The sequence below is a fragment of the Monodelphis domestica genome, chromosome 7 (assembly GCF_027887165.1).
Source record: "Monodelphis domestica isolate mMonDom1 chromosome 7, mMonDom1.pri, whole genome shotgun sequence".
NCBI classification, from domain to species: Eukaryota; Metazoa; Chordata; class Mammalia; order Didelphimorphia; family Didelphidae; genus Monodelphis; species Monodelphis domestica.
The window spans coordinates 139,372,129-139,384,833 of record NC_077233.1 but is presented as its reverse complement, the minus strand read 5'-3'; the positions used below and the strand labels follow the sequence as shown (position 1 = coordinate 139,384,833).

The 12,705-nt window shown below is 40.7% G+C and overlaps 1 protein-coding gene across 6 annotated transcripts in view; it reads left to right on the top strand.

Moving 5' to 3' along the window:
* Positions 1-4,776: 4,776 nt before the first annotated feature.
* UBE2I (ubiquitin conjugating enzyme E2 I) overlaps positions 4,777-12,705 on the top strand; it is a 30,219-nt gene continuing 22,290 nt past the window's right edge. For 5 of the 6 annotated variants that reach the window (XM_007499316.2, XM_056805685.1, XM_056805684.1 and 2 more), the window contains exons 1-3: positions 4,811-4,970; positions 12,037-12,115; positions 12,317-12,400. In XM_007499316.2, the coding sequence (XP_007499378.1) occupies positions 12,050-12,115; positions 12,317-12,400 (150 nt within the window). In that variant the 5' untranslated portion in view covers positions 4,811-4,970; positions 12,037-12,049. Of the gene's footprint in view, positions 4,971-12,036; positions 12,116-12,316; positions 12,401-12,705 lie in introns of all 6 variants that reach the window. The other variant, XM_001362099.5, reaches the window with a different exon arrangement.

Genomic DNA, 12,705 nt, shown 5'->3' with positions numbered 1-12,705 from the left:
CTCCTAGGCCACCTCTCTTTTTTATTTAAAGTTGATTTGATGGGCCTTTCTATTTTATTTAAAGCTGAAAACTCATAAAAAGCATTATACCCCCCCCCAACTTATTACAGTACTTTGTTGAAGCAATCACTTAATAAATGCTTTTCATTTATTCAAATAGTTGAAGGACAGTCATGGGGAAGAGAGGTTGGACTGGTTCTGCTTGCCTCTGGATGGCTGAACTAGGAGTCATGAGAGGAAGTTACAGAGAGCCAAGTTTTGACTTAACATAAGACAGAATTTCCCAAACAGTTTGAGCTCTCCAAAGAGGGTTGCCTTGAGGGGATGGACATGGGACTAATTAGTTTCTTGTTTCTGTAGGCATTTGGGAGTGACTACTTCCTTGGGATGTTATGAATTGGATTCATGGACCAGGCACTGGTTGTATTATTGTAGATAACCTATGAGGTTCCTTTCAACTTGAAATAAACATCCAAGATTTGGGAAATAGCTATAAAGCAAAAATAGAGTGTGTCCTATATTTACTTTGCATATATTTTAGAATTCATTTAAATGTGTACATATTGTTCTCTACCTCTACCCAACAGAATGCAAGCTTCTTGTGCCTCTAGCATATAGCCAATCACAAAGCAAGTGCTGGATAACTGCTTGTGAAATGAACTTGAATTTATTTTTAAGGTAGGAACCTGTGAAAACACAAGAAGTTAGAGTCAGCAAGGTGGTACTGTAGAGAGCTCAGGACCTGGAGTCAGGAAGAACCTGAGTTCAAATTCAGCCTCAGACACGTCCTGTGTGAACTTGGGCAAGTCATTAACTTCCACTTGCCTCAGTTTTCCCCATCTGTATGTAAAAATGTGGATTTTAATAACACCTATTTCAGGGTTGTTGTGAGTCTCAAATGAGATCCTAAACTGCTTAGCATAGGAACATAGGAAAAGTATAGCATAGTATAGGAAAAGTATAAATGCCAGCTATTATTATTATAAGTTACTTATTCTTGTCAAATAAGGTCATGTGAGGGCAGAAGGCCAACCAGATTCAATGTGAATTCAGCAAATGTTTATTAAGCAACGTGCTGGAAATACTAAGGTATACGTAGTTCTTAGTGTGATCCTTTCTCTGGGTTAATTCTCCCAACCTTCACTCCAAATCTTAGGGTTCCAGAAGGTAACCTTGAGGGGCTGGGAGGGTCTTTCTAGTACTATTACTGGCTTAATTAACTTATAGAAATATGTTTTCTAAGATGGCATTATAAGAAGTTAATGTAAACACCCCAACTCACCCCAAACCAGGGGCATACTCCCCTACAGCAAATCTAGAGTTCAAAGCAAAGTGAACTTAATTTTAGAGAGCACACATGGCAAAGAGTTAACTCACAGCTCTTGGGAACTTGAAGTCCTTTTCTCCCATTTGTGCCGTTTTCAAGGAAGGTCCTCTGAAGGTGGTTGCATCTTTTTGCTGGTTTCTTGTAAAGTCTTGAAGTTGTTTTTCTCCAGAGTTTAGGTTGCTCTCAACTCCTGAGGAAGACACTACCAGAAACTGCTATTCCAGGAACATTATTAGGATACCAGAAAATTTCAAATCCTCCAATCTTTTGAAATTTAAAGAAAGACAGAGAGAGAGGCTTTTCTCTTCCCAGCAAAAAATTCCTTCTTGGAGGCTTGGATGAAACTCTTCTATGTCTGAACTTTACTCAAATGCTGGAATCTCAACTTGCTTGCTTTTTTTATTCAGACTCACGTAAAAAGTGTTTTTTGGCTAATCCTCAATACTTCTGGTACATCATCATTTGATTTCCTCCAATGTCTTCTACTCCTTTCAAATTGCTTATGTACTTTGTGAACCTATTTTAACACCTTTGATTGACTGACTCCTAGAGGTTCTAACAGAATTAAGGTAATTACTTCAATTGGGATAGGGGTTATTGATTCAAATATTCTCCACCCCATCCTACTTATTATTAATAAGATGGTCAAATTAGAGCTATCTCCTAGCTGTAGCTCTGGAAGAGACCAAGGCTTTGAAAACTCATAAATTCTCTTTACAGGGAAGAAAAAGCCAAAGTCCTAAAGATTTCCCCTAGTCTAATGATTGGGAATAGAAAGGGCCCTACCCTTCTAAAAGAGCTGTGCCTTAAGCCTTTGGGCTTTAAGTTAAAAGGTGAGTCAGCTGAGCCCATCCTTTGTTTTATGGGGGAGAAGTAGTATCTTAGCACCTCTAGGTTCCAGCTGAAACCAAAAGCTGAAATCAATCTATCAATAAACATATATTAAGATCCTATACATCATAAACTCAGTGAAGCCAGTTGTGTCAGCAACCACAAGATAATCAGAAATGTCAAGTGATAGGAATGCCTATCTACAGAGACTACCCATCAAGTCTAGAAACCCAGGAAAGCCTATATATCTGGCAGAGAATGAATGCCTCAGATTACCAGCCCAGAGAAGATCCAGGAGAAACAGTGTTATAATAGTACCAGAAAATAACAATGGCCCTGTTAGGTAAAAACTCTGAGTTGTTTCTGTGTGTCCATTGGCCTACTCTTGGTCCACTCTTCCTAATTATCATATATGTATTTGTAGGATGTATGCCTCAGATTTATGATAAAAATGTTTTATTGCTACTTTTATGTCCATATATTTCATTAAATGCCTTTGTTTTAAATTTGTTGTATGGTTGATTAGTAAACTCAACAGTTGGGGCATGTGAGTTATGATTTCTCCATCTGCTGAAGAGCAGATACAGACCGACAGAGTACCTTGGATGTGGAATAATCATGTTTGGAAGGACCTACTTAATAGTTGAGATGCTGCCAGATGACACACAAAGAGAGAAAATGAAACAGTCCTTGACCTAAAAGAGTTTATAGTCTACTGGTAAGGAGGCTGTATTGGGTTGTTTTTTTTTTAATTGTGTCTGATTCTTCATGATCCCATCTTGGCAAAGATACTAGAGTGGCTTGCCTTTTCCTGCTCCTGTTTATTTTAAAGATGGAGAAACTGAGGCAAACAGGGTTAAATAATTTACTCAGGGTCACACAGTTAGGAAGTGCCTTCAGTCAGATTTGACTCTAGGTTGAGCACTCTTTTCACTGACACCTACTCATGTCCAAAAATAAGATTGCTATAAAGCACAATAGCATAACAGCAAAGGAATAACTTCAGCTGAACTAGTTTAAGAAAATCTGGGGTGGATCAGGAAAGGCTTCATGAAAGAGATGACATCTGAATTGAGGAAACAGATTTTGACAGAGGAAAAACAATACATTCCAGGTATAGAGAAACAACCTACACCAAGGCACAGAGGAAAGGTAGATTAGAACTATGCTATGGAGAGTGGTTTATGTTTTATTGTATAGGCAATAGGGAGCCACAGAAGTAATAAATTACCTTCAGGGTCCTTTCCAGCTCTAAAGTTCTATAACTTCCAAATTTGGGGATCAGAGGAATACTTCTTGAAGGAGATTGCATTTGAGCTGGGTTTTGAAAGACTGGATAAGAAAGGTATTTTTGAGGTCTCTTCCTTCTGAGATACACTTCTCAGTAAATGTTTTTTACCTTAGGGTGCGTCTTAATAAATACCGAACAGATGTGACCTTTTCAAGCACCTAAGCTGAGTGTCTCTAGCTTCATATTCTAATCTGGTAAATATACTTTTTTTGAGGCTAAAGAGAGATAACCTTGGGAGTCTGAGGATCTGAATTCGAATGTGACTCAGTATCTTATTGCTTGAGTGACCTTGGGCAAGAGCCTTGACCTCTCCCGGCCTACGGACCTCCAACATCACATGTAAGGGATGTCTCCGAAGTCCGCGGCAGTTTCTAGGGCTAGATGCCTACAATTCTTAGGCCTAAAGGGAGGGTGGTGGGAGGCGGCCCTGCAGGTAGTGCAACCAAGCCTGACTCGGACCAGAACAGTCTACAGCTCTCGAAGGCTCCCGGGCCAGCTCTGGACCCAAGTGAAGGAAGGAGGAGCTTATACAAGAGGGAGGGCCTCGAGTTTGGCTCAGGGAGAAAGGCCATTAGAGGCTCGCCCACTAAATTTCCTCCCCCGCCCTAGCTCCGGGTCCTTCGTCCTCGCCCCTCCCCCACACTAGAGCCGCCCCTCCCCCATTCTCGTCCTAGCCCCTGCTGTCATTTAGGGACCGTCTACAATTTAGTTTTCGTCTGTCCTGAAGGAACAAGAATTTTGTGCCGGATCCGATCATTGGTTAAATTCAAGGCAAGCCCCGCCCATTCCACCAAAGTGACCAATCTGGAAAGGTTTCAGAGGTCTTCGTGTTTGTGGAGGGTCATCCTGATACTGAGATGGTTGGGGTGATCTGTAGGCCTCAGTGGGGTTTTCTCCCAGGTTCTTGGTTCTATCTGACATGGAGACCTCGGGGACCGGAAGCCCTGGGGTCTCCCTCCGAGCATCTGGGGAACCCTTGAGATTTCTTGCGCCCCTTTTTTGTTATTCCTTCTACACGCATTTTCAGATGAACGAGCTCATTCCGAAAGGTAGTTTGTAGACGGTCCCTAATATAAGGGACGCGGCTCCTTTAAGTGCACAGGTGGCTAAGTCCCTGCCTGTGGAAGAAAACGCTCCTCAGGGGTCCCTACGCCCGAAGTTCGTACCCCGTCGCGTTCCCTGGGGAGGCGAACCGGTCTAGCTAGTGGGGCCGGTGGAGCTACGAAAGCACGGGCAAGGAAGGGAGGGATAAGGGGAGCCGCGGGAGCGGCGGGGGTGGTGGCGGCGGCGGCGCGCGGGTGCAGGCGGGCGGCGGGGCAGCCCGCGGCTCCCTCCCCCCTCCCCCCGCCCCGCCCCGCGCCGCGCCGCGCCGGGGTCCTGCCGTCCTGGGTCCGGCTGCGCGCGGAGCGGGCTCCGGAGGGAAAGTCCCGAGACAAAGGGAAGCGCCGCCGTAGCCGCCGACCATCCGGGCACCTTCCGCCTCGATCCGGGACACTTGCCGGGGGCCGCGGCCGCGCTGAGGTGAGGCGACCCCCTCTGGGCCGGGCCGGGCCGGGTTGCGCCGAGCTGGGCCCGGTGGCGGCGGTAGCGCTGCTTCCCTCCTCCCTCACCCTCCTCCCTCCCTGTCGAGGCCCGGCTCGGCCCCGCTCTCTCTGCTTCTCCGGCCCCTCGCGGCCATCGGGCCGGATCTGGCCTGGAAAATGGAGCGGTACTGACTAGGCTTCACGGCCCCAGGGACTGGCTGGGACGCTCCCCTCTCCCGGGACTAGGCCAGTCCATCTCGGCGCATCTGTCCGCCCCGAGGAGGCCAGGGTGGGGGTTGGGGGACAGGCTGGCCTTAGCTGCTAGCCGCCTTGCTCCATTTGTCCCTCCTGGGAATCCTCGAGACCAATCTTAAAGTAGGTAGACGGGGAGGACGCATCCTCTTTTCCATCTGTGGAGAGGAGGTCACCCTAACCAAGAGATCCCCGACAGCAAGGGCCAAGAGTTCATTTTGTTCAGGGCTCCCCTTTTGCAGATAGGGAAACTGAGGCTCAGGGAGGTAGGTGAAAGGGACTTGCCCAAGGTCACACAACGATATTGAGTCTGCTCCATTCCTTGGCCTCCTGGGGTTGTTGGGGGGGGGGGTGCATTAAGTTTTGCCAGTAGGAAGATGGAGAGACTTGGGAGAAGGATAAAGATATTTAGGTTTTTTCGGAACTGGAAAGAAGCTGGTAAAAATACCGCAAAGAACTGTCCTAGGAATGAGGTGGGTTTCTTAAAAACAGTATAAAAAGGTAGTTGGGAAATGTACTCCCTGAAATGTTCCACGATGTCTCACCAAACACCCTTCTCCCATCTCATCTTTTCCTAACAATTATGATTGATTAGACTTAAGTGATGGGACACTTTAGCACACAACGGTTTTATACACTGCTGGAGAACTTAAGGTCCCAGAATTGAGTTTTTTTCCCCAGGTATGGACCCAGATATCCAATGTTCAGGCAGTGGCATTGCAACCAAAATAATAACCACGTGAAGCTTTAATGAGAGGCTCAGGGAAGGGTGAATTAGACAAAATCCCCTCTGCTTATTACTGATGTGATTTTTAAAATTACCTAACTTTGGTGAGACTTAATTGGGCTATAAAATTTCTTGGTGGTAACTGTACTTTTGATTGTCTTCTCTTTTTTTTTGCCCCACCTCCAAAAAGAAAGAAATCCATCAAGTCTTTGAAAGGGATACACAACCAAAACATGATTGGTCAAATTAAGACAACCATGGGACACTTTAAAAAAAAAAAAAGTATTCTTCTAATCTCTGGGCCTTGCACACCTATGCTTTTTTGGTAGTGTGGATAATCAATCTTCTCTACCATTAATCTTTGAATTCTCTCCACTTTTTAAAGAAAAATGTCCATTTTCTTTTGCATTCCTGCTAATGTTTTAGAGATGTCCTATCTGTTTAGGAAGTGAAAGGAAAGACCACGTTTTCAGTTGAGAGGAAGGCAAAGTTGACAAGAAAACAAATGTCCAATAAATTCACCACCACCCCCAAAAAAGATTTTAAAAAATCATTTCTTTGCTTCATAGACCAGATTTGCATTCTTAAACAGAAAATTGCAAAGAGCACATAGAAATAAGGCTATGGGTCTTTTTTTGGTTTTAGTGACTTAAGATCAAAGCAAAACATTGCCAAGACTGCAAGTTTTCCCAAAATATGTTAATTCCAGATGATGTTCTGCATTAAAACTTTTTATATTTTTTTTTCAAAATCAACATTTAATAGTGTTGTAATGAGAGTGATTAGAACAAAGTGGCATTTAAAATAAGGTGAAATAAGATGTTTAGGTCCATCTTTCTTATTTAAGCCTTTCCTTGACTAACAAAAGGAATGATGGCTTAAAAGCAACTTAAATGTTTCATTAGTAGGGAAAGTATGTTAGGTTATGATGTCAAGACAAACCTTTTTTTTTTTTTCAAACCCTTCTGTCTTAGAATCAATACTGTACATTGGTTCTAAGGCAGAAGAGCAGGAAGGGCTAGGCAATGGGGGTTAAGTGACTTGCCCGCGGTCACAGTCAAGAAGTGTCTAAGGCCAGATTTGAACTAAGGCTTCCCATCCCTAGGCTTGGCTCTCAATCCACTGAGCCTCCCAGCTGCCCCCATGAGAGACTTTTCTAGGATTTAGCTAAACTTTAAATTCACTACAAATTTGTTGTAATTGCAAAGTAGATCACATCCCAGAGACTTGAGTGGTTAGGAGATAGATGCTTCAGAATGGTTTAAATTTCCAGTTCTGAATTGTTAAACAGGTGTGCCAGAACTTAGTTTCACTAAGTGATGGATCTTGTGGTTACTATCATGTACCTGAGGATCATACCGGGTATGATGGGAAAATAAATTATTTTAAAGTATGATTCAGGCCATCATTTATGAATGATCAAGCCAATTAAAGGGTTTGTAAGGAAGAAAAACTTAGAACATTGCAATGTTGTAACTCAGATTATACTTCTGGAGTGTTTTTACCTTGTTTCTAAACACTCAATAATGTTATTGTTACCTCTTCGTTACTTAATTTTTCTGTTTTTAAACTTGTAGTGACATTTGATTAGTTCATTAAGTGCTTCATTTCTGAGGTTAGACCATTTTTAAAGTGGGACCTTACATTGGTAGTTACTTATAACTAAAAGGTAATATCTAACTTTTCCCTTGAATTCTAGAATTGGAAGTCTTTACAGTTCTTACAGGTGTAGGCTCTCCTTAGTAGAATTTCCAAAAAAGTAGGAAGCACTTTGCCTAGTATCTAACCAGATATATTAAGGGCAACAGGTAATTACACTAAGATTAATGGAATTGGAATTGAACTTGAGAGATTAATTTATCCAACAACTGCTTGTCTTCATTCAGGCTACAAATAATTTTAGGAAAAACCAACATATAATTTGGTTATTTTATTTTACATATAGGTAGTTAGGCTTGTGTTATAGAGCAGAAATAAGCAGTTCTTGCCCAATATGCCTGTGGAATTAAAGATAGTTTATATATAAAATCTAGAACAGGAAGGAACTTTAGAAATCATTTAATCCAATGCTCTCATTTTACAGATAGTGAAATTGAAACCCAGATAGGTTGAGTGAGTGTCTTAGTTTTTCAGGTAAAAAGCTGCAAAGCCTGGACTCGACTCAAATCCTTTGATTCAAAAAAGTAATTTTTCTTTGCCTTTTCCCTTTCTTTTCTCCATACTTTATGCTTGCTTATAGGCATTGCTTATTCTTATTGACAGATGTCAAAACTATATAGGTTTTTGACCTTTGCACTACTGGATAGAATAGTGATCTAAGACTCAAAAGACCTATTTTGATTTCAAGTTCTTACTGGATGACCTTGAAAAAATGATGTTTCTTTTTTCATTTCTTTATCTTTGAACTGCCTGTGTTGATTTTTTTCACCCTCAACCCCTACGGATGTTATAAGGATCAGATGACATTTTTCTGAGGTTATTGAGCTCTTGAACTCTTGCAGCAGTTTGTAGATCTAAGGTGGTTCAGGATTAATATCTTTGAAACAAATGCTACTAAGTTTGAAGTTTTGTTTTTATTCATTCATGACTCTTCAAAATATGGTTAATTTCCTTGGAGATGTGTTGCCTTCCTTAACTCTTTTTGAATCTAGATATGCAAGACTCAATAATGTATATTTGTGAGGAAGGAGATAGGGCAATAAAGGATTGATCAATACATGGGAAAGAAATGGACTAGCTGGAATTCTGGAGGAGTACTTTTTTTTCAATAGTAAACATAGTAAGCATGTAATATAAAGCACTGTTAAAATAAGATCAAAAAATCACTTGGTTCTTATGTATTATTATCTTCAAGGAGCTTATAGTATCTTTGTTTTGTTTTTCATTGAATTTATTTTATTGTCTCAAAGGCAAACAATTTTTAACATTTGTTTTTTAAAATGTTGAGTTCCAGGTTCTCTTCCTTCTTTCCCTTCTCCTTGAGAAGGCAAACAATTTGATGTGTAGACTATGTAGGTGCAGTCATGCAAAACATTTCCATGTTAGCTATGTTGCAAAAGAAAATGCAGATTTAAAAAGACCCCAAGAAGAACAACGTTAAAAAAAATGTTTTAATCTGTTTTTGGACTCTGTTGGGTTTTTTCTCCAAAGGTAGTTAGCATGTTTTTCATAAGTCCCTTGAAATTGACTCGGATCATTTTTTGCTGAGAATAATAGCTAAGTCATTCAAAGTGGATTATTATACAGTATTGTTATTGCTGTTTACAGTGTTCTGGTTCTGTTTATTTCACTTTACATCAGTTCATATAAGTCTTCCCAAGTTTTTCTGAAAGTGTCTTGCTGGCCATTCCTTATAGCATAATGGTATTCCATCACAATCATGTACCATATTTTATTCACCTGTTCCCCAATTGATGGATATTCCCTCAATTTCCATTTCTTTGCCACCATGGAAAGAGCTGCTATAATAATTTTTGTACATATAGGTCTGGAGGAGTACTAAAATCATTGATTCTGAGTGGCTCAGTGGATTGAGTGTTAGGTTCAAATGTGGCCTCAGACACTTACTAGCTGTGTGACCCTGGCAAGTCACTTAACCCCCATTGCCTAGCCCTTACCACTCTTCTGCCTTGGAGCCAATACATAGCATTGATTCCAAGACGGAAGGTAAGGGGTTTTTTTTGTTTTGTTTTGTTTTGTTTTGTATCATTGATTCTGCCCAAGCTTGATGTTTTATCATTTGGATGAATTTTTTTTATGAAGAAGGATTAAAAAGCTTCAGAGTAAAGCTGACAACCTGTAATAAACACACACACTAGCAATTCTTTTTTTTTTTTAAACCCTTACCTTCCGTCTTGGAGTCAATACTGTGTATTGGCTCCAAGGCAGAAGAGTGGTAAGGGCTAGGCAATGGGGGTCAAGTGACTTGCCCAGGGTCACATAGCTAGGAAGTGGCTGAGGCCAGACTTGAACCTACGACCTCCCTTCTCTAGGACTGGCTCTTAATCCACTGAGCTACCCAGCTGCCCCCTAGCAATTCTTTAAAACCTAGTTCTTTCTAGTAATTTGTTTGGAGAGCTTTAATTGGGGGATAAAATTGATTTATTCTAGTTTTCCTGGAATGATAAGATATAGTACCTTTCTTGCCATATGATTTGTTCTTCTTGAACTAGTTTACTTTGTGTTAGCAGGGATAGAATGGTAAGATTCAAGCAATCAGCATTGTCCTTTAGTAAAGTGAATGGGGGTGGGGATTATAATTGGGTAGAGGAAAGTATTTAAGCCATTATTAAGTGACAATTTATATGAGACTTTCACTTTTCCGTGCTGGACTTTTCTTCTATTGTAAAGATTACTTCCCAAAGCATTATTGTGAGTCCTTGGATTCTAGTACCAATCCTAAAGATACTTTGTGTTTTACATGGGACTGTTCTTTTCACTAGAGTGGGGTGGGTGGTCTTTAACCTTACATAAGGCTTAGAAATTAATAAAGTAGATGTACCAATTTATACTACAGAATTTTCACTACTACCTTTTCCCTGAAGGAAACATACATATAATCCAAAAACTTGTGACTGTACTGCTAAGGATGTTCTCTTAATAGTACATCTAATATACAATACTACAATCTAGCTTTTGCGGTCCTACTTTTAAATGAAAGATTCCTTTGCCTTAATAATCTTTCAGGGTTGGTACTTGATAGATATTTGAGGGTCCATCTGAATATGCACAGGGACACTCACAACCCTTTTAAAGTTGGTAAGGCTGGTAGTTCCTGTTTTATAGATGAGGAAAGGAGGCTTTGGGTTGTCATTTCTCTAAGCCTATAGTTTCAAACTTTTCTTCAACCACATTTCACAGAATTTCTATGTGGATTTGACACAGTATACATAGGATGGTAGGAACTTGAGTTTCTTTTCTTTGTCCTGTGCACTTTGTGAAGTGGCTAATAAGAAAGAAAAGTGCTGCCAGGTAGGAGAGGGAGCAAGGTATCTTGTTAATGTAGTTAATTGCATTTAGTGCTTCTGTTTTTGCAGTTTTCTTTTTCTTCTCTTGGATGGCTCTTTTTCCCTTTCTTTGTGGATAAGGGAATTCCAGGTTTTACCCACAAGTAACAACTAAAACTCTTTATTCTTTGAATGTATCTTTTTTCACTCCAGGCCTGTATTTGAATTCTGAGCCCCAGGACATGGTTCCCTTACTCTTATTTGTAAAATAAGCAGTTTTCCCTTTTGGAGAAAGATTTCATAACGATATGGTTGGTAGTTGCTGCCTGGCCTTAGCAGTTTAGGAACAGGGAACAGTGGCCCAAACTCCAAATTCATTTGATGCCACAGACCAGCATCCTTCCCTGCTATTCTTTAGCTCTCCCAACATCACCCCTTTGCTGTTGTGACTGTGTCATTATAGTGAGGTTGTGCTACTGACCAGCTTCAAATCTCCTGGTTTAAATAGGATTGGATTTAATCAGTGAGTACTCATTAAACTCTTAATGTGTGTCAAGGCAATGCACTAGGCTCTGGGGTTAGAAAGATAAAATTAAAAACAATCCCTCTTAAATAGCTTATATTCCACTCATAAGAAGGGGAAGATTTGAGTGTTACAATCATACTTTTGTGCTTGTGATTCTTTAGGAAGACTCATGGTGTGTGTGTGTGTGTGTGTGTGTGTGTGTGTGTTCGTGTTCGTTCATTCTTAACAGGCTGGAGAGAGGTTTGGAAATGATACTCTTACCAATAGTCCAGATCTGACGTCCACAGGAACACTGGACAACTTCTGTGAGGCCTTATTTGACAACTGCTTTAAGTCTTTTGTCAATAACTTTAACACTAATTTCCTCCTAGTATAGCGTAGTACAAACATCAAACACTGGGTGGCGTTAGCTTGCCAGCATTATAATCTCTTGGAGTTAATTTAATTCCTTTAGTAATCGGTGCTTGCTTGAGGCAAAAAGTAATGGATGAGAATTGTTAGGCTTCTTCTCCCTTCCCCCCAAAAAGTGGTGGGAGGGTATAAAACTAAGCTAGTGCTTTGTAACAGGAGAGGCAGAAGACTGTCCTAAGACTCTCTTTCACATTTATACTAGAGGGACTTCGAATATGTCTGGAATAGCCCTCAGCAGACTTGCACAGGAGCGAAAAGCTTGGAGAAAAGATCATCCTTTTGTAAGTATAATACAATTTCCATGTGTCATGCAAAGTGTAATTTAGCTTTTTCTTAATTTGAACTCCCAGCTAGGAACTATTTATTCTGGTATGTGACTTATATACCAAACTGGTTGATCTAGTTAATAGGATTTATATTTCCAGAGTATTTGAAGTGAGATCCTTCAGTTGATGCTTTTGCTTTTGTTTTTTTAAATTCAGGGCTTTGTAGCAGTACCTACGAAAAATCCAGATGGCACAATGAATCTGATGAACTGGGAGTGTGCCATTCCAGGGAAGAAAGGGGTAAGATTTCTCAGTATTTTGCCTTTTCCACAGGTCTCACACTTCAGCAGACTGTAGAAAGGTCAGAATTGGCCTATAGAGTGTAAATCCAAAGCAGACTGGCTGCTTGTCTGTTTTCCCATTTGCTTACATTTCTAAGATATTGCTAGTATCTTGACCATCCAGTCTCTTAAACTTCTAGGTATGCAAGTAGACCATTTTAGTCTCTGATTGGAATATAAGCCCAGCAGGGTAGTTGGACAATTTTAATTCCTTTATTAGGCTAGCTTATTTCTGTTCCAGTGCTAGAGGTTGCAGTTTTAATC